At 45.3% G+C, this 26,550-nt stretch overlaps 1 protein-coding gene across 4 annotated transcripts; it reads right to left on the bottom strand.

Moving 5' to 3' along the window:
• Nucleotides 1-51: 51 nt before the first annotated feature.
• LOC108925438 (fibronectin type-III domain-containing protein 3A-like) lies at nucleotides 52-26,550 on the bottom strand. 4 transcript variants are annotated; one of them, XM_018737359.2, is made up of 26 exons: nucleotides 26,220-26,550; nucleotides 20,900-21,029; nucleotides 15,719-15,794; nucleotides 15,534-15,610; nucleotides 13,846-14,053; nucleotides 13,388-13,660; nucleotides 13,208-13,266; nucleotides 12,835-12,992; nucleotides 12,568-12,627; nucleotides 12,327-12,465; nucleotides 12,164-12,217; nucleotides 11,750-11,871; nucleotides 11,068-11,242; nucleotides 10,801-10,887; nucleotides 10,387-10,525; nucleotides 10,169-10,237; nucleotides 9,930-10,048; nucleotides 9,731-9,836; nucleotides 9,360-9,535; nucleotides 8,475-8,588; nucleotides 7,715-7,864; nucleotides 6,168-6,451; nucleotides 5,584-5,796; nucleotides 4,778-4,944; nucleotides 4,506-4,627; nucleotides 52-4,162 (listed from the first exon to the last, which is right to left on the bottom strand). In XM_018737359.2, the coding sequence occupies exons 2-26, from the start codon at nucleotides 21,011-21,013 to the stop codon at nucleotides 3,839-3,841; spliced, it is 3,585 nt and encodes a 1,194-aa protein (XP_018592875.1). In that variant the 5' UTR covers nucleotides 21,014-21,029; nucleotides 26,220-26,550; the 3' UTR covers nucleotides 52-3,838. The 4 variants fall into 4 exon arrangements, with proteins under 4 accessions (XP_018592875.1, XP_018592874.1, XP_018592878.1 ...); XM_018737358.2 differs by having other exon boundaries at nucleotides 26,310-26,550; XM_018737362.2 differs by having other exon boundaries at nucleotides 13,208-13,263; nucleotides 26,310-26,550.

Genomic DNA, 26,550 nt, shown 5'->3' with positions numbered 1-26,550 from the left:
GAAAACCAGGCAAAGTACTATAAGGACTATAATTTATTTGCCATATTAAATATATTATCTATGATTGTTACAATTTAGTAATAACATAATACATGGCAGTTTATTAACATAGGTTTATGAAAGTACTCAAAAAACAAGAAACAAAAGCGACAATGCAGATAAAGTACGTTTTTGGAATGTATTACATTTGTCTGCTGAAAAAGCAATAGAAAAAGGCAAACAAGGCGACGAGAATGTTCTAAAAACACGCACAGTAGGAGGATGGAGACCAAGGTGTCAAAGTCATCCGTCTCGCACAGTATCTGGGTTGTTTACGTGTCCCCGTGGCAGAGTGTGTCTAGATGGGGGCGGGGGGGAGGAAAAAAAAAACCCACACCGATACTAGAGGAACCCTAGAGTTACAGCAGTAGCAGCAGCAGCAGACTCCTCGGGGCTTCAGGGGCACAGACTCGCTCCCCCATCACTCTCCTCATTTGGGGGTGGCGGTGGGTGAGCCCTGCACCTCTCAGCTGCGTAACCTGTTTTGTTTGGGAAGACATGTGACAATGGGTGGCCATATGCAGAAGTCCTGCAGTTAGACCAGGGGGCTGGGCGTACAAACACTCCTGTTTCATGTGCCAGGGAGCAGTACCTAGACAGTATGTAGCCCCCACAGTAAAATGCCACATGAATGACCAGGAGACATAACTCTGACAATTAACTGACCTGGAGAGTCAGGGACACACTACAGACTTCACATGTCCCACTGTATAAAACTACCGAACCAGAAACCACACGCATGTCACAAAAAACAACATACTCTGCGGTGTTCCATTTCTGCATGTTTGGAAGGGGTTGGGGGGGGGGGGGTAATAAATCTGAAAATACAAATTATTAGCAGCTGTGCTTTTCCTTTGTACGTCACAAATGGTTTGCAAACTAAATTTAGACAATGCAAGTCTCTAGCTCTGCAGAAAGCATGTGTGTTGTGCAGAACCAAAGCGTACACTCAGACAGCGTTACTCCATAACCATGTGGAAAACCCACGACAAGCAGAACTCGTTACTGTTTCCGTGCAGAACCCTAAATGGTGCAACTGTGCACTTTGCATTAGTAGTGCAGGTTTAGGGGCATCGAGGTAAGCGGAGGGTAACTTGAGTTGAGGGGTTGCTGCTGTTTACAGAGCTGCAATACAACTCCTAGACAAGCATCCTTCAGATCTGAATTGGTCTTATGGCGATGGAGTGACACGAGAGGCGGTGGTGAACACGTTCTGCATTCAGTCGGTCTCGCAACTCCACTGAAGAGTTCAGATAAGAGAAGCAGCTTGATGTTCATATTTCATGTGGAACAGACAGAAGAAACTAGAATTAAAAATCTTTGGAAAAGAGCACCCTCCGATGTTCCGGGGGCTACCCTCCCGGGCTGAAGCTGAGAAGCTGTGTGGCTGAGGTGCCACTAAGCCCTGCAGAAGCAGGCACAAGCGGGAATGAGCAAACAGTGTGCAGAGGCCAGAGAGATAAGGCTTTAGTGTAAAACAGTACTGCGCCTTGACAAGCACACAGACGGACGCTCGGACCGATACTCAACGCAGCAGAATGAGCTCTGAGGAAATTTCCAGTTTAGTTTTAAAAGAACGAGCAAGAACAAAAACAGCAGACAGACACATGATCACAATTTAACTATTCATTATAAGACTGCCTTCTTGTCTACACTTTCCCTCACCTCCAAAACAAAGATATCAGGTGTATGAGAGTGACCGACGGTTAGCGCACCTGCGTTATGCACGAGTCAGAGTGAACACGGGTTCTGGGTAAAAGGATGCAGCTGAACTACAGCACCAGAGGCTGCCTCCTTGCACAGTTGAGCTCAAGTCTTGCAGAAGGTACAGGACATCACAACTCACATACAAACAGAAGACAGATTTAAACAGGGAATTTGCAGTAGAAACTTGTCACGGGTGAGACAACCATGTCTTCGGCTGGAGGCCAAGCTGTGTGCAGACGCTTGACAGGCTGCTCCAAGGGAGTGCTCATGTGTAGCCCACACTCTAAGCGTTATAAACAAGGACCTTACAGGACACAAGTAGCCTTCAGGCTCCGTCCAGCTTTAATTAAGAACATTCATTTATGAATACCTCTTTGTCCAAAACAGGAGAGTACCACCCAACTCACAGGAACCAAAGACATTCACAACGTGTCAGTCTACCCACAAAGCACAACTTCCCTTTTTAAATCTGTAAGCACAAGTTTTCTGATTGATTGAACAGTGTTTAACATAAACAGCCAAGGAAAAGGGGGGGGGGGGGGGGGGGACCAAACCAATCTCCCCTTTCACCTGTGTGTGGCGTGCTGAACAGTATTCCCAGCGGCCAGCTGATATTCTTGTACACTTTTTGCAGTTAAGAGTGCAGACACGGTGGAAATCCCTAACATGTCGGTCTACTCACCTCACCCCACCTAACCCAGACACAGCGCTCTTAAACTGTCAGTGCCAAAGGGGACCAGTCCTGCCTGCATCAACAGTTCACAGACTGGACAAGGTGCTACAGTTAGTGTGGCAACCCACTCACAATCATGGCCAGCAAAATGTGAGACACAAAGATAAAATCCCTTACAGTTGCCTCTGTAAAAAGTGAACTCCTTTAGGGGCACAATGATCACTTCAGCACAGTTAATCACAGAACAACTCAACCTCATTAGAACTAATAGAGCAAACAATAAGTTTGAGTGGCAAATTAAATTTGGGTTTATCTGTGTGACAAAGGAGGAAACACTGACCATGGCCAAAACGAACTTGTGTTTACAGTACAACGGTAACCGATATAGCCCAGGGGTGCACTGGGTACGCGTACTGGCAATAGGAATCGCCGCCTGTTCTCCAGAGACACTGAACAAGCCCATACCCACCCATTTACTTTTCAGCCTGAACGTACAAAACGTACAATGCACACAGAGCTCAACACACAGAACAGGATCATGGTGCTCAGTTTGAGCCAAATAGAGACATTTATAACAAATGCATATTTCTTGTATCTTATAGGTACTGTCTATTTATATATACATAAACATAATATACGTATGTATATATACACGCAGAGGTGATGACAGGAAAAAAATTCTCCCAATTTTTCAGCCAAGGTAACTTGTGTCTCTGAAGTTATTCATGATGTTAGTGGATTTTTATAAAAAAAAAAAGATATGGGAACGATGACCTCTGATGAGTTTTTCAAGCATGTCAAACGGAATTCATAAAAACTTTGGCAACTTCTCCCTTTTCATGGTTTGTCTGTTAAAAACAACATGTTTATTAAATAGAGGAAAGCTCAATTCACAGCTACTCTGAATGACAGTGTACAATATAAAGCTGAAATATCTTCAGAAATTCCCACAAAGCAGATGGGAGTTTCCGTGACAGCCAATCAAAGACGGAGGCTGACAGAAACACTCAGGCCCTGACCAGCTGACCAACATCAGACACTGGAAAAACCTGTAACCTTCTGCTCACACGTTCTCATGCACACAGTTCCTACCCTTGGCAGACACTTGGGCCGCTGGTTTACCGACTTACGGGTACGCGACTCGGCCGGCCCCGCACGCGTCTACAGTGCCACGTCCAGCTGTTAAACACTTTCCACTCAACAACCCACTAAGTCACCATTCACATTGGTCAAGGGGAGAAGTAAATAAATCACCACATCGAAAAAGTACCTATTGCTGGAAATATATGATAACATATTTTGTAAAACAAATAAAAATAATAATAACAATAATAATAATAATATGATGATGAATAGGAAAAATAAAATGCCTCCAACTGGGATGTGTGAATTGGTGAATGTGGGAGCCCTGAGAGGGACCTACTTGATGACAAAGTACTGGATGAGCACAGCAAAGAGAATTGCCACGATAGCAAAGCCCAGGAGAAGCAGCAGAGCAAACTGTTCATCTGTAATGGCTCGGTCTTTCCTGGGAGCCACTCCATCTCTGGATGTAGCCCTAGACCCTGCCACGCTCTCTGATGCTGCTGGGGGCTCTGGGCCAGGGAGGGCTATGCTGGGGCTGTATGGACCCCACAGCTCCACGCCGTCGGGGCACCTGCGACCTGCACACACGCGTAGACGCCAGTCGCAAACAGGTACAACACCGTGCCACTTGTATGAAGAAGCAGGGCCCCTGTACAACTAACAGAGAAAAGAAGCAAAGACACTTGTTAGGACATTCATTTACCTCATGAAGTTCTTCTCCAAAGCAGCTTATAACATTTTATACAAGACTACTTTTAGAATTCCAATAATTTGCACAGCAGGGTCATTTTTACTGGAGCAATTCATTAGAGGTATACTATGCTCACAGGTACTTGAGTAAGAATGAGGATTCAGACTTGGGTTCTTTGATTACAGGGTGGTGGCTCAAACCAACACGTTACCTGCTGTAGCTAGATATGTAGGCACCTCCAATATAATAACGCAAAATATTGAAACCCCACTAGGAGAACCTCAAAGTGCAGTTGCCACCCAAGCATACCTGCTCAAGCTCACGGCCCCGCTGCAGTTGCAGAGTATACACAATGGGGTCTCCTCGCATTGACTGTAGGGCCTCCCACGTGACTTCATAGTGATTCGATTCCAGTTGATCAACTCGGGGGGCTGTTAGAGACAAAGGACAAATGGAGATCCTTTCAGATCTTTTCCAATGTAACAAAAGCCCATGACAGGAGACCAGTAACCTGCTCAAGGCCATGCTGCTTCGTACCACTGCAATAGAGGACTTCAGCCTGCTTTACCGCGGTGACTCACCTTTAAGCTGGGGTGGAGGGGACCTGGAGGTGCTGAAGCTGTACAGAGGGGACAGTGGCCCCACACCAGCCTCGTTGTGCGCCTGGATGCTGAACTGATAAACCGTGGCCTCGCTCAGGCGCTGCACCTTGAATGTGTGGCAGGGGCCACTGTAGATGCACACCAACCTAGGACAATCAATCCCTGGATGATTAACAAAGCTTGATGGACTCAACCATATGCCCACAAACTCATGACACCCAATGAAACTGCAGCTTTTCTAATAACTACATTCCTGCTCTGTATGCTGGTAAAGCACATCTGAAATGACCTATAAGGTTACAAATAAGAGACTAACTAAAAAATAAAGCTCACTACAAGCAGAAACTGCATACAGGAAAGAGACTGAGTGAGAGATGACAAAAAGTATCCTCAGCTAAATCCACTGACAATCTTAGGGGATAAATAAAACGTACATTGTTTGACAGTGCTTCATCTGTACAACATGTACACATACAATAAGTGATTTCTTAGTTCTCTTATGGCCCAGCAACATATTTTGGGAAACATTACCCACTTTTTCCACAGTTCATCACTAACCCTAAAGCTGACAACAACATTACATAAATGAAGCTAATTCCAATTCCACCGATAACATCTATACATAATCCTCCAGCCACGTTTCTGAGACAATAAAGGTCTGTCCATGGTATTTTGTGGCCTCACTATAACATGCAGGCTTCTTCCTTCTTCAGACAGATAATAAACCAATGAAAAGAGATGCATTACTCTTCAATTCAATAGCAGCTGTTCACCACACCCCCTACCTGTCTGCACTAGCCTGCATGTGCAGACAGTACTGTGTTGCCCCACTCAGCTGCCCTCGGCTTGGGCCATCACCCCACTTAAGCTTGAGGCTCTGTGGGCCCGCTGCTGCACACTCCAGCGTGGGGGGTTCTGGGGGGAGAGGTCGGGTCCTGGCTTTCAGGGATGCACTGAACGGCCCCACCCCGATGCCATTGATGGCCTGCACCCGAACCCTGGGGAAAACAGCCAGGAGGGAGGAGAAGAGTCAAACACATCCATAGCACAAAGTCAGTGCAAAGGCCTTCATGTGGAGAACTGAAGTTTGTTACTTCTGGTGCAACGCTAGTTGTAGTAGTCAGCAGCATGTCCATTCTAATAGACCTAAAACTCATAGCATGCCCCATGGGCCTTAATTACAAGCACCGCAATAGAGCAACTTGGCAATAAAATAAATCTTTAAGGGACCAAAACAGTGTCACATAGGATTCAGGGGAGCAGTGCTGAGACCACCCAGTCCTTTTATTTGCAAATGAATGAATGAATATGAAACTGTATGTGTACACGCATATACTACAGCGTATGCAAAGATAGCATTCCTTTTTACCTGTATGTTGTATCTGGCTGTAAATTCTCCAATATGTAGTGATTGGTCTTTCCAACAGATATGGGGACCTGCTCCCCAAAGTCTATATTGTAGCCAATTATTTCTGCACCATGGGAGCAGGGCTCCTCCCACCGCAAAGCCAGACATGAGGCGGGGCCAGCCAGACTTTCTGCTAGCGCGTCCTCTCCGACAACCGCAACCGAGCGGACTGCAGCTGGGACTGAAGGTGGGGTAGTCACCATGGCGACATCTCCAAATGGACCTGCACCTACAGAATTCACTGCCTGCGTGGCCCCCCAAAAAAGAAGCGCACAAATAAGTGATAATTGTACAATCTAATCAATTTAAGGACATGTCAAGTGTCAAGAACAAAGCACGGAAGCAACAGGTAAATTATGAATTGTGGGCTCACTCAGCCCTGTTAGCAAACAACTATTATACAAGAACACACTATAGCAAACTGAGCAAAACTATACCTGTTTCTTCACTTAGTCATAATCTCTCCAGGTAACAAAGCACATCCTCTGTGCAGTGAACCACCTTTATGGTGTGCATGGGAATAGAAACCAAGTCCCAGTAGCTGTGTAAGCCCTCTGTCTATACCTTCTGAAACAAACTGCTGTAATTGTTTGCATTTTATTTTGTACTACTTCATGATGACAGTTTATTAATTTGAAAATGTTAAGTGTTTAAATCATAACATTAAATAAAATTCTCTGCATAATCAGATTTTACATGTTAACTGCATTTCTTCACCATAATGAATTTTTAGCAATATCTTCAGGGCTTTATCCCTGTCATATTATGCACTATATCCCAATTTGTTACTTTTCTGTTAGTCCTATTTGGGTAAAACGTATGAGGGTGAGGGAATGCGTTATACACTGCTGCATCAATTTACGAACCTAACTGGGATCCGAAAACTACTTGCAACGCCAATGATCGCTACAAGGTTAGTTGTACAGATGTCCCTTCATTTAGTTGCTGATTAGAATTTGTGAACTTCAGGTATAGCAATTTAGTTGTGATGTGGTTTTTTTTTTTTTTTTTTTTAAAGTTCATCATATATCTGTACAGTATATGTAATACAATGTCTTTTTTTCCAGAAAAAAGTTAATCTTTAAAGCATGTGCAACACCTTTTAGCACTAGTAATACTGCAGCGCCTTCTTGCAACTAAAGCGTACAAACATTAGCCGCAAGGTGTAAACACTACGGAAACCAGATGAAGTTAAGATGACCACACGTTCCATCTAGGCGCGCGCTTCACAGCCATCTGTGCACTTGGGAGGATAAACATAGGTCGCGCTCACTTGCATTCAGAAATTGTTGGGGGGGGGGGGGGAGTTTTTCCAACTAAATGGGAACACCACCTCCAAACATTTTTGTAACCTAAGAAGAGGCTGTAATTCTCCCTGCAAGAAATTACCTCATAGACAACCTCAAGAAAGAACAGCAACAGCTGACTGAGAACAGCATGTATAATATCTGTTCCTTTAATGCAAGTCTGTACATTTTGTGGACTGGGAGTGTCCCCATCTTCAGTACCTGCACCCTGCAGTAATAGGCCGTGGCAGGGAGAAGGTTCCGTGCTTCATAGCCAGGGGCTGGGCCACAGTAGGTTAGTGTCAACGTGCCCTCGGCAGCACCCCATTCCATCCGGAACTCAAAAACCTCTGCCCCATTGCATGCTGGAATCTGCAGACAAGACAAGAGGAACAGTAGAAACACCCAAAACAAAAGGATATTCAATATATTACATAGAAAATATACAAAAGAATATTTTTTGTGCATACAGAAAATAGTTTAATCCTCATTTGAATATCAGTACATTAGAAGTGGACTGTTGCCATTTCAAGCATGTGACATCTTTTACAAGAGTATTTTGGAGCTCTATAAATCTCCCTTTATTGGAGCAGGATGACAACATGCTGCTATTCTGAATTAGATATTTTCCCCTCATTTCTCATAGTAACTGACATGGCTTAACAGAAGTGAAACCTGGCCTGGTATTTAAGTGCTGCCTTTTCATTTCACATAATTAGTTTCTAGGAGACGCTCAGTATATCAATGTGCAAGCATTTACCTCTTGCACAATCAATTTAATCACTTATCTTGCTTTGAAAGCTTAACTAGCAGGTCTGCCAAGTCATTTTTTTAATGGAGAGTATGAAGAAAATGCAGATAATTACTGCTACTGCCCATAAATTCCCATATGGCATAGTATACCACTACTGATTAAGTCAAAGTTACTGATGTTATTGATGCCATTTCCAGAGAAGACCTGTATGTGGGCTGCTGTCCTCACCTCCCAACTAGCCAAGACACAAGTGGGCGTCTTCACTGCGAGCTGTGGGGGGCCACATGGCTCCGGAGGCCCAGGCGCAGTGGAAAACTCATACATCTCTGAAAGTGGGCCCCACTGCAAAAAGGAAATCAGTGTGGGAGAGTAAATTCAAACACACAATTTTCATGTTTTCTTCTCCCGAACGGCACAAGGTAACAAAAGACTGTAGAGTACATCTGTAGCGCCCATTCCTCAAGCTCGAATACACAGCTCAGCTACATTTTCAAAAAGACATATTGCCAAATTAAGTTTTTAATCATTTTCTTCATTCACCTGTCTTCATTCACAAAAGAAATGTGATTTGTGGTCACCTACTGAGGCAAAAGATGGGGGTGTACTGCACCTAAACAGAATACCAGTGTTTCACAGCAATTACCACTCATGTCTGATGAGTGCAAGTTCTGGTGATTCTAACATCACCAGTGATATGAGGCTTACTGTGACCAATAAGACCAAAATGGAAATAAAACAAAGTGGTGAGAAACTAACACTGCACATGCTTATGGACTTAATTGCCACTGAACAGGAGTGTGGAAAATTACATTTTCAGCCACTTTAAATACCTACATAAACCTACAAATAATTTGGGAGGTGCCTGTGTTAAACTTTTATTCACTGGGACTTTGATATTAAAAAAAAAAAAAAAAAAAAAAAATAATTTGAGTTATGACCAAAACAAGTTACCAACAAACTTCTGGGGCAATTTGTGTTTATGAGATGATTAGCCAGTACTTTGATTTTTACAGTAATTCTATACAAAACCATCAGGTAGGTCAGCCCTAGAACGGAGGCCAGTTTACATGCCAGCCCTGCAACATGGTGTGCTCAAATGTCCAGAGCGCTCACCCCCGCCTGGTTGGCTGCTTTCACCCAGAAGCAGTATTTGTGCCCAGGCACCAGCTGGCAGGCACTGCAGTCTGTCTCCAGACCCTGGTAGAACGTGCGATGAGGGCCTTGTGTGGAGTCTGACATTTCCACAATGTACTGCGAGACAGGAGCACCACCATCCTCTAGTGGAGGCCCTGTGGGTAGGACACGATTGTGCGTTAGAGAAGCCCACGCCAGCAGTGCCACAGCTGGGTTAAAGGGAAGCCTTCAGTTTAGGAAAGAACTTCACTTTCAGAGGAGATAATGTAACTCTTTTCTCTTGGTCCTGACACAAGAGAGGAGAGAGAGGGGACAAAAAAAAAATAAAAAGCATTAAGATGTTAGCTCACCCCATGTCAATGGTATGTCTCGTGGCCTGGCTTTCCCTGCTAGCTGCAGCGCTTGGCACGGCCCAGGAGGCACAGGAGCAGTCTGAACCGTGAGGCTTTCTGAAGCCTGAGAGATAGTGAAAACAAACGGCTCCATTAACCAGCCACTCAGAGCTCCTGCTGACCCTGTCTGCAGTGTGCTGAGGTGCAGGGTGCATACCTGACTCTGCCCTCCTGCACTCTGGCAGTAGACTCTCAAGTTGTACCAGGTGCCAGGCTTGAGGCTATCACACACATGTTCCCTCAGTGGGCCACTGTACACCACCTCCCACCCATTATCTGTGGAAAATAATGGCATAAGAGAAAGACGTTAAGTCTCACTGCTCATGCAGTTATATGACAAAGGCACAGACTTTCAGTAAGGCTTCACTGAGCGTACACCTAAATTCTGTTTCTTACCATTGTGATTCTGACCCATCTCTAGAACGTACTGCGTAACTGGAGATCCTCCATCATCTTTTGGTGCATCTGCATGCAAGCAAAAAAAAAAAAAAAACAGGCTGAATATGGGCAGAGGTCAAGGTGTGTCCACTTGACATAGTATGAGCATATGTGATGATCCTTGTCTGTACCACAGTGGGAGTGCATGTTACAACACGTTATGTACAGACCCTTACCCCAGACTGTGTGCAGACAGCGCGGCTGAACCCGGCCTCTTAGTGCCGGACGGCCAGGGGCACCCGGTTTGTCTGGTGTTGTGCTGAACTCTACAGGGACGCTGGGCTGGCTACGCCCCTCTGCATTTGCTGCCAGCACCTACAGGCACAGGCATATACACTCCATGTAGTGGCATGCCATTCGTTGGTCACATACTTACTGAAGCATAATGTGTTTGCACACAGTCACTCCAGTGGAGTGGTGTGCAGTCACACTCTAGCGACAGGTGGTTGGTCTCAACACACTTGCTCTACCCGTGTGAGACTGATTACACAAACTCAGTGTCCTGCTGCACCACAGTGTTTTTCAGTTACTTCAGCCAGATACCTGACATCATAAGCATCATTTTAAGTCTGGTGGACCTGCAGACATACCCGAAACCTGTAGGATGTGCTCCTTCTGAGCCCCTTTAAAGTACAGGAAAGCTCTTCCCCGTTGTATTTTGGCTTGAAGCCATAGCCCTATGGATCAGAAAAGAAGGAAAAAAAAAAAATGGAGCTGTAACACTAGCACAAGGGTCATAGCATTTACTACAAGTGGTGTTAAGCGTTCCGAACTCTGCCTGTCAGACTTCTGGCTCATCTTCAGATTTGTCAAGACAAAAAGCAGTGCCAAGCAGTGGTACAGGTCTGGCCACTAACCGTTCCCTCCTCCTCCATTTCCAGGGTGTAGGTAAGCGTGTCTCCAGCAGTTAGTCCACCAGGGATGTTCCACTCCAGTGTCAGCCAGGACACCCCTGAAGCAGACAGGCGAGGTGGTGCAGGCGGCTGGGGGGCACTGCCTGCTGTACAGCAAGTCATCACTTCGCTGAATGCACTGCAGACACACACAGACACATGCTGTCAAAGTGTTGAAAACATACAGAAACATGGGCTTCAGAAAGGTACACCAAGTGCACACAGAAAGGTGACACTACAGGCTAAAAGCAGATGATATTGATGAACACCTGTTCAAGTCAGAACTTGCTCCATTCACAGTCAAAACAGTGGCAGCGGCCAGATCAAGCTTGCAGTAAATTGTTATACATGTCTCACTAAAGTCTTTTACAAAAAAGTAGATGTTAATGCAATCAGCTTGAAATGATGTATACAAAGCTTTATATTACACACTGTATATTGTATACACTTATACACCACAGGAAGCTGGTATGAGCTCCAGACCAAAGAGCCCTTCAAGTATGTTCATGTTAGTCATCTCTCACTCACAAGAAGCTGAGGAGCTAAAAATGAAATCTTAAATAATTTAATCCCACCTCATAACAGCCTGTTAAAATGGACAGTGCAGAGATGAAATTCTTGAACTTGACAATGTATCAGTACTCACCTCATTCCAATGTCATTTTTAGCCGCTATCCTGAAGGCGTAGTTTGTTGAAGGGGTAAGTTTGACAATCTTGTACTGTTTGGCATGCCCAAAGTAAACCTCTTTAAAGGCACTTTGTTTTCCCTGTTAAAGCATGAAGGGACAAAAAGACATGACTACAAGGAGGACAAACTGGGCAATAGCAAGAGGGAGGGGGGAAAAAAAAAAAATCATTTGGAAAGTTGTGTCTAAGTGGTATTGTGGATTTTTTTTGGGGGGTGGGGGGGGGGGTTATTGTACATCTTCAGATTTCTAACAAAAATAATTTACATAAAAACAATGACAAAAAACCTTTTTTTTCTGTAACCTAAGTGTTTACAAAGTGTCTTCTCAGCTGACCAATCTTTTGGTAAAGCACAGCAGTGATTGAACTAACCTCGTCGAACTCCAAGAGATAACCAGTGATTTTTGATCCATTGTCATTGGGCGCCTATGAAGTAAAGAAATATTCTTTAGAGGTGGCACCAAATGCTCTCAGTGCTGCTCAGCTGACTCTGTAGATGGCTGTGCAGGCAAAACCTGAACAGATTTTCTCATACCTTCCACTGTAGGACCAGGGTGCTCTTGCTATGAAGAATTACTCGTGGTGGTGCTGGGGCTTCAGGGGGGGCACACATTGTGGTGAAGTCAGCCACCTCAGACGAAGGCCCTTTCACAGAGCCACAGGACGCGCATACTCTACAAGAGAGAAGGGGGAAAAAAAAGGGCAGATACATGCCTGGCATCAGACAGCCTACAACACAGGCAGAATGTGTGGGATGCCACTCATGACAGGCTCACTTGATGTAGTAGGCTGTGGCCGGGCGCAGGTCCTCTACTGTGAAGGTGGTCTCCAGCCCCCTGTGTGAAGAGAAGGTCATCAGGGAGGATGACAGAGATAATAGAACTGGGTAGCCACTGTCTGTCATAGCAATGCTGCACTGACTAACAACTGGAGAAAGATTCCTTGCACACTGAACGTCCTGTATTAGCTAGTCCACCACCCTCTTAAAGACCTCACAGAATGTGGAGCTTTGCCAGACCCAGGGGTACTAATGTGGAACTTACAAGTAGATGGGAGAGAAGACACCATCACTGCCATTGCGTGACAAGGCCAGCTCATAGTTCAAGAGCAAGGGAGCTTCTGCACTTCTGGGGTCTGTATTCTGCAAACCGGCAAGGGGTGTCCAGGATAGGATGGCTGAACGAGATGTAACGTTGAGCACCTAAGAAAGATGTTTTGGTAAGATCCTCATTGTCAATTTTTAGTTCCATTTCCAATTAAACCAAGGTCTTTCAAAGGATATGGTGAGATCTTACAGGAAATATATAAATAGACCAAAAGACCAACTTCTTAAGAAAGGTTTAATAAATTCAACACAAACAGTCCTACTCTTACAGAACACAGATCAACACACAGATGTAGGGCCTTCATACTCACTGTGGGTTTGGACATGCCAGACAGCTGCTCAAGAATATTGGGCATTTCTGCCACGACTTCTAGACAAAATAAAACAGAACAGGATGGTTTTTAAAAAAAAAAAAAAAAAAAAAAAAACCCACTGGACACATGACCAGCTGGGGGCACTTCAGATAGAACCAGGACCTATGCATGTCTCACCTGCATTCTCTGTGTCTGAGGGGGATGGTGCACCAGGGGCTTTCTGTTTTGTAGGGCCTGGGGAAGCTGCTGGAGTCACGAGGCCCTTATTTTGGCCATTCTGACCATTGTTGGGGGGAGCAGGAGAGGGGCCCTTGAGTGGAGAGGGTGGGGGGCTGCGAGTGATGCGTACGCTGCTGCTTGCGGCCAGCCGCCTGTGCAGGTGGTCCTGTGACTTGGATGCTCGATCTTCACGTGGAGGTCCAGATGCACTATGGCAAGCTACATCTACACCTGTGCAAAGAACACACCAACACCAGCATTAGCGTAAAAGAAACTCAAAATAGTTTGAGTACAGTTTAACTATTCATTTGGTATTAGGCCATGTGAAGGCTTCCATTATTCCGCTATATAAATACTTTATGGAAGCCTGTCAGGTACAAGCGCTGGTTGTGGCGGACATGCAGGGAGACACTCACCCTGCTCACTGTACATCTGTGGAGGAGGAAGCTGGTGCATGAAATGGGGGGGCATTTCCCTGGGATACATATGGTGCTGGTGCAGCATTGCAGGGTGTGGGGGCAAGTACTGAGGCACGTGAAGTGGTGGTGGCGGTGGCATGGAGGGGTGAAACTCTGTCGTCTGGGGCAAAACCATTACTTTTCGAACACCATTCTCCTCCACCACCTGCGGAAATGGACTGGTAAGTCTAACAGTACCATGGTAAGAGTGAAAGAGAGGAAAGTTAAGGAGAGGATACAAGGAGAAAACCAAATCAGGCAAGGAAATACAAATTTCTGTGTAGAAATTACCATGTTCTGAAAGCAGAACATATGCCAGTGTCCTGTGTTATGAGACCTTGATATATGGACATGTGCTTATAGCAACAAGTCAAACATGTACTTTAAATTTACAAGCTACTTCTAGCAGTTCTGAGAAATGCCTTTATGGAGGGGGGGATTAAGAAAATTGCTGTTCTTAAGGCACATGGACACTTTCATGTCAAAATTCATATCATGGCTACAGTGATCACTGCTTTCTCATAAATCATATGAGGCACACCCTGCCTACGCCTGCATGGGAGACAGGCCACATAAAAACAGCCAAGGCAGTCATCAGTCCAGTGATTTGATTGACTGTATTCTGGCTTTTCCTCAGGACCTATAAACTGCCCACTCAGAAGCAGAGAATGCTAGAAAATCATCTCCAACTATAATCACTATAACCTTACTGAGCTTTTTGTGTGTCTTAATACAGTTGAGTTCATGCCTTTAGTTTATATTTCTACTCGGTGTCTCAAATTTGGGAAGAGGGAAAATTTTTTTTTTTTTTTTTTAAAAACCAACTGTTAGATCATTCTTCACAGAACCAAACTCTCGCTGAAGTCACAAGTCTTACCAGGTACACTTACTTATTCATTGAGCAGATGCTTTCTCCAAATGGTTGAGACTAAGAGCTGTCTTGTGTTACAATAACAAAGGGTACTACACTGAAGTACACTTGCCACTGATGAAATGACTAGGGGATAACTTTGCCTTTTTAAAAAAAATTACATTTTAGACTCAGGACTGCTTTATAATTAACAAGCAGTTCTCAGGAATAGATTAAAATTGTAACTGGGGGCAAAGGGCATATACATGCACACCTGCTCCACTGACACAGATGACCTCTCTAGAAGGACCGGGAACAGGAACAATAGGGACAAAGAGTGAGGCAAAGAGCAAGAGGTTGAGACAGAGAAACTACATACTCAGAGAGCAACAGGGAGCAAGTACACTGGTAAATATGCTCTTTGTGATACAGGACTGAAGAGGCTATGGCAGCTGGTTCATATATACAGCACACAATTCACAGTAACCAGAGAACATATTTTAATCTGCTAGAATAATTACTCTTTCTTGCAGGGAAACTAAAGAATGCTTTATTTGGATTCAGAATTAGTTACAGAAACTTTTCCATCATGCACTAATGAATAAAGGCAAATTATTCAGCTGCTTCAACATGCTTAACTGAGTGCAGCAATGTCCAGTAAACAGCGGAAGGTTTAAGTCTTAATGTAGTTACTGAGGGCTGATCAGAAAAAGACAAAGACAAAAAAACACAAATGGCCAACTTGAATTAAGCTGGTACATACACACCTCTGACAAGGGAGCTGAGTGAGACATACCTGAGACATGTACCCAGGGGGCACATAGATAGGTGGCATGGTGCCATTGGGGGAAACCATGGGCACATGCGCTGGTCCTGGAAAGAAAAACACTGATAAGGTGGTGTGTAAACGCTATCTCTGGAAAAGAATATGTGTGTGCATACACACAAAGTGCTGACGCACTGGACAAAGGCAGAACTGACCTGTGATGCACCGAACTTGTCCATCCTCTGTGCGGATGGTGAAGGTCTCCCCAGGATTCACCTGCACCAGAATCATCTGCAGAGTAATGATGATAAAAGTCACACTACTAACATTTGTGGTCGGTTTAACACTTACATTTATTCATTTAGCTGAGGCTTTTCTCCAAAGCGACTTACAAAGTAACAGTTATTACAAGCTTACAATTATTTACGCATTTACAAAGCTGGGGAATTTTTACTGGAGCAATTTACGGTAAGTACCTTGCTCAAGGGTACTACAGCCAGAGGTGGGGATTAAACTTGCAACCTTTGGATCAAAAGGCAACAGCTCTAACCACTATGTTACCAGCAGCCCAATGTGCTGTCTGAAGGCGGGATGTAGAACATTCTGCCAAACTGATCGAGAGGACTAAAAGGTAGTGCAGTGGGTAGAGCTACTACTTGAGGGAGCCAGGTTAAAATCACACCTGCTGCTGTTGTACCCTTGAGCAAGGGCACCTCGAACTGCTCCAGTAAGATTTACCCATTTATACAGCTGGGTAAATTTTAGTAAGCTGTTTAACACTGAAAGTCACTCTGGAAAAAGGCATCAGCTAAATAAACTTAAATGTCAACACTGCTGCTACACACATATATGATAAATTTGTCTTTTTAAACTCTGATAATGCATATACAGTACAAAGTGACAATATTTGCTATACATTATTTTTTTTTTTTTTTTTTTTTAAAAAGTAGGAAATCTGCAAACATGTCTTTCCAGCTTTTCTGTAGCGACCTCAAGAGATACACGATATTTGTAGGTTGCATTTTCAACTCTTCTGTCCAGTTCACCCCACAGAAATACTGCCCAAGTGTACTCAAATTTTTGCTTTGGTACTGTGCCTGTTACTCAAGCTCACATTCTGTTAAAGACAAACACTTTGGAGCTTTCAGCACTGTTGAAGTTGGTACTTGATGAAGAAAGGGGGGCTTGATGGACAGCCAGGAGTTTGCTTATTACAATGTGCTCAACAGAAATAAGGAGGGGGAAGCTCAGAGGTGGACATTGCAGGGCAGAGAGTCTGCCCTGTGCAAACAGGAGCCCTGACTCTCACAGAGGCCTGTTTGTCTCCCTCGACTGACCCCACATCCTGGTCTGTCTGACCACGGGCACTGGGCTCAGTCTGCGCTAGACAAATGTCAGCCTGGGAAATGTACACCATGCTGAAAACTCAGGTTTCACTTGCTCCCAAACACACATATGCGCATAGTGGTTACAGCTGCTGCCTTTGGACTGAAAGGTTTCAGGTTCGATTCCCACCTCCAGCTATAGTACGCTTGAGCAAGGTACTTACCCATTTATACAGCTTGGTAATTTTACTGAAATAATTTAGGGTAAGTAATTCTAAGTAGCTTAACATGGTAAGGGGTATAGGAAAAAAATGCATCAGACAAATAAATAAATGTAGGCTAGAGTGACATAGGTAAAATAAAGTACTGCAGTAACAGGCACTTCAGGATTTAGTCTTACAGCCATCTGTCAATTACTCAAGTGGGGATATAGGAAAGAGGGAACAGTTTTCTAAGGACCAATAATACTGGGAGAAGATGCTAGAAAGCAGGGGTGGAGGACTTCATGATGAGCTAAAAGCCAACAAAAATGTACACCGTTTGTTATCCAACTAAGAACCCAAACATTCCTCAAATAAAAACCATCATTGCAGTGTCTGCACTACTCCCAAAGGAATTTACTAGGAAAGCAGAATCCAATTGAGACCAATGAAACTGTCAGTAATAAGAGAACTAAGTTCTCATCCCAGGTACACCCTTTGTCTGCAAAAAATAGGTGACAAGGGACTTTATCTCTCCAGCCTTTACTTAAAATTATTTTTACACCCCTTCAGTCTACAACAGTTTAAGACAACAGTGACGCAGACCTACACCGATTTAATAAAACAAAGTAGATTTAGAATTTAAAACCTTACACACTAATTACCATTATCAAAGTGCAAGAATAAAAAATTACAGTAATCAATAAAGCACTACTGTCGCTACTGAATCGCCACCCCACAGTCTTGACTTAAAGCAAACCGCCTTCTGCCACTAGGAGAGACCAAAAGTCGATCCACTGCATAACTTTAAAAAAAAAAAAAAAAAAAAAAAAAACCATTACTTCCATTAGCTGGCAATGTCATTTCTAATTAAGTGGAAATGACAGGATATTCATTCTTTAAATGCCAATCCCAAATGATGTGTAGTACTGTTCAGCTGCGAAAGAGCAAATGCCTTCAGGAACCTGTCTCACATGAAATGCTTCAAGATCAACAGTAAAAGAAAACACGTCCACTGGTGGCATTGCGAAATCCACTCCAGAGGCACGTAAACAAAAAAGCTGTGTGAAGGGCCAGAGGCCTGCTGTGTGCTGTGCAGCGCTGGCAGGGGTGTTGTGCTCAATGTGTGTGTGCATGCTTGCATGTGTGTGTGTGTGTGTGTGTGTGTGTGTGTGTGTGTGTGTGTGTGTGAGAGAGCGAGCACACCAAAAAAGAGCAGGGGAGGGGGTAGGGGCACACTATTTGAGGAATGCAGGATACAGACTGTGAGAGGGATAGAACTATGCAGGGAATTTGTAGCGCAGCCCCCAAAGCCGCCGCCACCCCTCAGAACTGCAACCAGGACCAGGGATGAGCACTGCAGCCATTTCTAACAAGCAAGCACTGAGAAATCTCTACATGCACACAAACATGAATTAATGCTCCACGGAAGCACAAACACAAGGTCAAAGTACTAAAGGCACGCCTAAACATCCACTATATAAACTACTGAAAGTAACAATTGCAGGAATGCAGGAAAAGGGCTGCTGCAGCTGCGAGGGGGTCAGCATTAGGGCGGCAGGGCTGCCATCAGCCCCTCGGGCAATGGAACCAGCAGCATCACCAGAGGTCATCTTGTCAGTGGTGCAATGACCAAAAACAATCCCAAGATATGTTTAGGCTGAGGAAGCAGTTCTGAGAGAGAAATGTAAATATTTTGTCTCGTTACTGGCGAGGTGGACGTGGAAGTGGGACTGAACGAAGAGGCTGGGAAAGTTGCCTCCCCCTTACCGCCAGCACTGCAATGGGACATTCGTCTAACAGTGTGTGCGCACAACCCCACAGGGGAAACCCCACAATGGGATAGCATAAACTCACCGTCTTCACCTAGCTATTTATAGGATCAAAGGAAATATCCCTTCAGGTGGGGGAGGGCCTTACTACTGCATCCATCGCTGTCCTACAGCCTGCGGTGACGAGAGACTGCTAACCTCATACGTAATGGCCTGCAGCAGCTTCTGCCTCAACATGAAGCCTCTGTTCTCCATGTCACATAGTGCTGCACTTAAAGGTCAAACAGGGGCATTCATGTCCAACACAGCCAACCAAAACAAAGCATACACGTGCACTTATAATACAGTGAAGCAACTGTAATTTTTCTCCATTAATAAAGCACCAAATACAAAAATATTTGAGAATCTAACTTCTCACTATTTGAACAAAATCTTAAGTTTTTACTTTACTATTACCTGGGTGTCCATATGATGTTCAAGCAGTGTACACATTAGCAGACATTCATAAGAAAGGTCTCAAAAAATTAACAGGGACTGTAAATGTGATCATTTATAACATCCGTCCTCCTCATCTTGCCTTCTGGTTGCCGCGGCTTGTAGTTCAAGCTCAGTATTCACATCTGTTTAGGTCAAACAGAGCAGCACGGCCCCTCATTCTTACCTTCATACCACTAATCCCCTTCTATTAGGACTCGGTTCAGAAGAGGGTTACAAGTGCATAGCTCCCCACACCATGAAACAACCCCTTTCTGTGCAGGGAATGGTTTGTGTACTGAAGTGGAACACGTCTGGTGGCTGCGTGCAGAGCGGCCCCTAACCCCCGCCCCCAGCGGGGGCCATCGACACGCTATTCCGGATGTGTGCACTTCCAGTCCCCCTCCCCTCCCCCCCCGGCCTTACTGGAAATGGTGCTGGCAAACGCTTCCCTGTCAGGAATGCAGACAGCGAGCTGCGGAGGGGCAGCAAGATGGGGCGGCACAGAGCGGAGGGAAAGGCTGAGGTTGGTCTAACTTGGAGTCCTGCCCCCAACAGTAAGAGACCATCTGGTTGTGAAAGCTCTTGTTTTGAATGTGTCCAAGACAAAAACACAACAGCACAAACTACACTTGGGTTTTCCTCCATGTGGGCTGTATGTGCAAACTATTCCGTATATCTGAGAATCACCCTGTCCTCAGGGATATCATGCAGAGCATTTGTGCGCGCGCACGCGCACACACACACGTGTAAAGAATAGAAGATTGGCTTCCTGTTAGTACAATGTTTCCTTCATAGGTGACAAAGGAAGTAGCAGATTAAATGTTGGCCTAACTGCTTTGCTGTTTAGACTACCAGTTAAATTCTGCTTAGTTTCAGCACATTTTACAATAGTGGACAGAACCATAATATCAAACATACGTGTGCCAATAATATACCTAGAAAACAAACGTAAAGAATTTGTATTTAAGGCACCGATGAGCATGCGTGCTCTCATCTGAAACAATCGTCTTTTCCCTGTTCTTCAATTACCCTTGCATATCACTTCTGCAAGTGGACAAACTTACCACACTAATTTTGAGACCCTAAATATCCCCAAATGCTGGGTTGTATGATTTCTCTTTCCTAAGTGTCTCAACTAATAAGTATCTTGGATTTACTTACAAGGGTGTGAGCATGTCATTTGCTTAACTCTGGTAATTGTGAATCATCTGAACCACACATTCCACTTGATGACAAAAACATCCTAAAATTAAGTACTGGTGGTCTCTGACTTACGATGGTTTGACTTAGGATTTTTTCGACTTTGCAATGGTGAGCTGGCAATAGAAATTCAGTAGAAACTGTAGTTCAAATTTTTTAATTTTTCCTGGGCAAGCGATATATGGTGCGATATTTCACAATGCTGGGCAGGAGTGGCAATCCACATCTCTCAGTCTGTCACGCAGAGGTGTGCATTAGGTGTATTAAATGCATTTTTCACTTACGATATTTTCGTCTTATGTCGGATTTCGCAGAACGTAACCCCATCGTAAGTTGAGGACCACCTGCATTGTTAAAAACCTTACAAGTCATCTAAATTCCAATTAATCCCTATAATGCAAGTTAACTGCAGTGCATCTCACCTGCTGCATGCTGTCTCCATTGAGCATGTGCTGAACAAGGGGCACCTCAGACAGCATAGGTGTGGCCTCTAGCGGTGGGTGCGGCTGGTCTGTCATCATGGTAAAGCAGAGCATTCATCGAGAGCAGCTCCTGGATGAGGGGAAACACACGTGGGTGGCATCAAGTAGGATGGGAGGGGGCTGCTGATGGCCTAAAAGTGCATTATTATGCATAGGTTGTGACTGGTGGAAGTGATGTGGCAAAATGCACTGTGACATGGCACAGCATCAGCTCTGCTTTCTCCATCTGTAATCACAAATCCAGGTGATGCGCACACGTGCACACAAATATCTACATATGCACGACCCACACATGCGCTGCAAATGGGGAAAACCCCCACTGCACAGAAACACTCCTTTGAAATATAAGCCACAGATTTCGGGGATGTGTAAACACAACATAGACCAGCTGGAAACCTAACAGCTGTCTGCAGCAGACTCAGCAGAGCACCAAGTGGCAGGAGGCTCCATCAGGGTAAAAGATGATGGGAATATCCGACAGCTTTGTCCCTCCCTGAAGAGGAGGGCAGCACCCTGTCAGTCTTCTCAACTGTGCCTGCTGACCCCGTCTTTCTACTGCCACGCAGCGACAAAAGAAATGGTCCAACTATTCCTTGAGCCAGGGGTGCAAGACGCTGCTTACTCACACACGTGTCCAAAATATCAGTCTGGTGTCAGTCTGGTGTGGAACAGAAAGAAGAAAGACGAGATAAAAGGCTGCTCCCTGACGCGCAAATGAGAAAAACAGACAGGAAAACACACTGACCCTGCTTCGTGACAAATAGCATCGCTGCGTCCTTAACGCAGACAGGCCGCAAACTACAGGTGAGGTTGCCGAGCAATCACGCAGCAAACCTCTGAATGCAAAGTAACAGTCTAAGAACTGCTCTTTAACAGCTGTACTCTTGTCTACAAGAGCTTTAGTGAAGTCACTTGGCAGCCTTCCCAATGCTGTAAAAAGTACTACTCCATCAGCAAAGAAACACGGCAGCTCCACAGGGCGGCCCGTCTGCCTCTTTACATCTAATCCTCCCGCTGAATCTGCTGAACGTGACAGGCTTGAGGACTACACCGTGCACTTCCTCTCTACTTGTGATAAGCTCCTCTTCTGGCGCAGAAATGCTGACACTGCCAGGCACCCTTGCCCCAATGGCCTACCCTGCCGTACAATGACTCTGCCACTCAGCGCCGCCTGCATGCAAAGCCTGAAATTCTGTCCCAACTGAGCACCCAAGCTTGGCTGGTCATCCCAATGATGACCTGAGTGCAGCTTTCCCTCAGTGCCAGTCTCATGAGGGATCTGTTCTGCATTGCTCAATGCCACACCCACAAACCAAAACAGACCTGTACTAGTACAAGATGAAAAGATGCAACCCTTCACTGGCATACATCAACAACTGTGCAGGATTAAACATTCCGTAAACACCAGTCAACCAAAAGAGCTCACCAACTAAACAACCCCTGAAACGACTACACAAGTATCAACAGAAACTAAAGGAGAACTTTACCACTTTCGGCAGCCTTCTCCTTACCTGTATTAAAAATCAATACACCAGTTTTTTTTTTTTTTTTTTTTTTTAAATAAAATGGAACACATTCATAATTTCCTATTAGGATACACACCAATTTGATTAATACATGTACACACTTTACAGGTAAACTACGGAGAAAGTTGTTTCACAGGCCCAGTGTAACAACTGTACCATTTATATAGGTTGTCCCCGTATCGTCTTAGTCTTTCTTGCATTAGTGCGTATTTCGCACTGGTAAGTGCTACATAAATGCAAGATGTGAACTCCCCACTTAACTATGACTCTTCGGTACCAAAAGAAAAGCGATTACAGAGGCTGGAAACTGAACGCATAGAACTGTGTGTAAATTGAGAACACCCTCCTCTTTGACGCTGAGACTGTGCCATTTACAGGATGCCCCGCCTGCCTTCGGACAGGAAGAACACAGCCACAGGAAGGAAAGTCACAGGAGGAGACAAAAATGGACTTTAATCATGAAGGAAAATTAAACAACACAAGGGCACTCGAATTAAACGTCAACACTTCCGCTGTCTCACCCGCCGGGCCGCACCACTGACCCAACTGACGTACAAGGACCCGATGAGTTGAAAAAGCTTGCCAACGGATCAGGGTTTCTATAACCTTACACAGACGTTTAAGGCCTGCAACTGCAGCATCACAATCTCCACATGGCCCGCTGCTTTCCTGTTCACATTAATTGCAGATTATCGACAAAGCAATCACCAATCCCACCAAACTGCTCCATGAATCCATACTGCTCCCAACTTAACTTCTCAGGCATGTTTGATAGCATCAAACACCTACACTGATTAAAGACCAAACCATGATGAATTATCAGACATCTGCTTAGGTCATTAGTTTTGTGCTATATATAAACAGACAAAAAAAAAAATAAAGCAAACTGTGAAGGTGTTTGATGACTATGGAAGGCTGGTGTGACAAGTCAAACTGTCACACAGAGAATCACGAGCACAGGCACCCAGTGGGTGGGGAAATAACCCTCTCAACCAATTTCTGAGCAGAGATAGGAAACCACACATCCTAAGCACTGACAACTAGACACACACTTCTGTGCTACGTCAATCAAAGTAAAACTTATAAATTCCACCTGACAGGATGCCTTGCCAACTGTGTGAAAAAAAAATTGGGAAAGGGGACACAGCAAAATACTGCTGAGAGCAAAGAGAAGAGCAAGAAGTTCACAAGCTCAAAGTAAATAACACTTTCATGCCTCCTGTCACATCCTGAAAGGATGATCGCAGCTTCCTGTCACATAATAAGCTGCTACTCCTTCCTTCCGCACAAGCCTGGCCTTCACTGCCTCTGCGGCCTCCGCTGGCCCAGGAAGGACAGGAATCTGCATGCTGCGGTAGCATCCACAGAAAGAACGATGCACCACATCCCGTGTGGTCACAGAACCACCAACGAGCCACGTGCTCCAAAAACGTCATATCTGAACACGCCAAAATGCTGCCTTGTGTTTTTCAAAGCCCCCCTGTTAAAGTAAGCAAATAAACAAAATACTGCTGAAGTGTAAAACAAACAAAGGCAAGCAATATATTAGGACTGGTGAGGAGACCAAAATCTGATCTTTCAGGTGATTAACTGTGGATGCATGAGCAATGCTCACTGAAATGAGGTTCGATACACCTCTGGTCCCCCAGCGAGAGCATTCAAGTCATCTGATCTCAGTCCATGTGGACCACACAGCTCCTGCCTTGGGAATCCCTTTTAACACAGCCGCCACTCGTCTCACTTCGTAAGGACAAGCTGTGTCCCATGACACATGAACCCGTTCCCTTAACGTAATAACCAGACAGCTGTCCCAAGGGGAGTCACAGTAGCCAGCAGGTCCTGCTCTATGGATCCTTCAGAACTTCCCAACAGGCCTCCGCTTCTCAACTCCACTCACATCCTAAAACACCAGCCTCCTGTGCTACTGCTCTCACCGCCAGATACACCGGAAACCGCACATCTGCTATACCCCTTGCTCCTCAAGGAAGGGACAGCTAATTCGTTTAGTCTGTCAAATAAAATTCATTTGTTGAAAATATAAAGTGTACGGAGTTTCAGCATTACTACCCTCTGGGTGAGATACACTTTCACATTTTAAAAATCTAAAACACAAGGTGGCGCTTGCATGCATTTCTTGGATGCTATACTTAAATACAAAGGTGGCAGCAAGCAGTTTAGTGGTTGGCACAGTTGCCTTGGTCCAGGTTTGAATCCAACCACCTGCCGAAGTACCTTTGACCAGTGAACTTAGGGTGAATTGACAGAGAAAGAATTACCCAGTTGCATAAAAATGTCATCTCTGTAAGGAGCCCTGTATACAAATACAAGTCACCTTGTACTAAGTCAGCTATATAGTGGCAATAAAACAAGTACTGTTAGTTACAACAACATTTATTTAGTTGCTACTAAGTTGCTTTGGAGAAAAGTAACTTAGTGTTAAGCTACTTACAATGATTTACCCATTTAGGTGGGCCATTTTTACTGGATCAGTCAGGGGAAGTACACTGATCAAAGGTACAACAGCAGGAGGTGGGATCTGAACCCGTGTCCTACGAGTCCAGCAGCTCGAACCACTACGCCACCTGCTGCCCACGTTTAGCATCGCGTGCAGGATCCAACAGTCCACCTGCGCTGCTGACATTCAGTCAATGAAGTCCAGGGCAGCTGCCCGCCGCTGTCTGCTCGAGCACACACCAGCCAGATCCCCGAGACCCTCCTGAACTGAAGCAGCCCAGACACGGTACACGCACACACGTGTGTGTTTCCCACCACCGCGCAGCTCGCGGAGCCGCCATCACGACATCGCTCGAGCCATCGCAGCGCGCGCCGTCACCGTCACCTCACACACGAAAAAAGACGACGTTCTGCCGAAGAAGACGGTTAAAAATACGGCAAACCGCGCTCTCCTATAAGCCGTTAAACGAAAACGGGCGAGTTCTCGCGGGCAAAGGAGACACTTTTTACGAGCAGAGCGCGCTGTCGTGGAGGCAGCGCGCTGACAGCCTACGTGGCACTGGGCGCCTGGTGTCCGCGCGGCTGCCCGGCCGGCAGGATCCCCTCGCGCTGCCTGTCCGCACCACCACCTCGGTGCTGCCGAACACCTCCGCGGAAAACTGCGCAGTAACACACATCCCTAATACGAAAAGCTCGCTTTTATTCACACGAGCGGCAAATTCAGTCCACTTAAGTTACACTGCTAACTACCACTACGCGGCCTGATGATTGATACACACTGCCTATAAATTTGAGGCACTTGTAGGTTATCATTTCATATAAAGTAAGTCACCTAAGTAAGGTTTCATTTTCACCACATTATTTAGCTCCCATCATGTGTTTACTTACTGCTAGCTAGCAAGGGTTAAACATTCACCAGCAGCTGCTGTAGTAAGTCTAGCTCTTTTCTTGCTAGAAAAATCCACAATAAGCAAATAAATAAAAGCAAGTTAAGCAACGCTGCAAGACGTTGGACCAACGTCACTAGAAAGCCAGACGTTTAGATTTAATTTGGTCGAAGCTAGTTAGCTAGCCGGCGGGATGCGTTTCTATTTCTAATCGCCGCCGGAGCAGCTTAAGCCTTAACTCACTGCCGCACATTCCTGAAATATAATGGCCACGAAGTGACTCGATTAGCTCTAAGACCCCTAACCCACCAAACGCGCCTAAAAACCGTGTAAATCGCACTGACTATAACCCCCTGGCGTCGACGAGTCTTCGCCCACCCTCAAGCGCCGTACCAGTCCGGCCAGCCGCGGGAGCGCGCAGTCGTGGCCCGTTCAGCTCGAGACAGATGGGAGGCTTAAAGCGGCCAAAGAGGGTCCGATTACCGCGGAGAGACGCAGGAGGAGACGGGGTCCGCTTCTCTCCGGCGGAGCTCATGTGACTCCGCAGAAAGCCAGTAGCGGAGTGACACGAATGACTCCGCGCTCTGCTGTTTTTCCGCCCTACGAAAAGTTGGCCTGCGGCTCCGCGCGCGACGTCGCTATCCGCGTCCACGTCCCCTTCCCCGTTCCTGACTGGAATGAACTTTGTGCCGAACGCAGCACGGCCTGCCTACGCCGCCATCGC

Source organism: Scleropages formosus, chromosome 13 (genome assembly GCF_900964775.1).
Source record: "Scleropages formosus chromosome 13, fSclFor1.1, whole genome shotgun sequence".
Taxonomy (NCBI): domain Eukaryota; kingdom Metazoa; phylum Chordata; class Actinopteri; order Osteoglossiformes; family Osteoglossidae; genus Scleropages; species Scleropages formosus.
This window is presented reverse-complemented; position numbering and strand designations above follow the sequence as displayed.

What these genes read in the sequence shown, in the direction of transcription:
- LOC108925438 (XM_018737359.2), bottom strand. Translation starts at nt 21,013, where the DNA reads ATGCTCTGCTTTACCATGATGACAGACCAGCCGCACCCACCGCTAGAG. An exon ending in CCCCTGGGTACATGTCTCAG is followed by an intron (nt 14,054 to 15,533) that starts GTATGTCTCACT and finishes CCATTTCCGCAG; the next exon opens with GTGGTGGAGGAGAATGGTGT. An exon ending in AAATGGAGGAGGAGGGAACG is followed by an intron (nt 10,888 to 11,067) that starts GTTAGTGGCCAG and finishes TCTGATCCATAG; the next exon opens with GGCTATGGCTTCAAGCCAAA.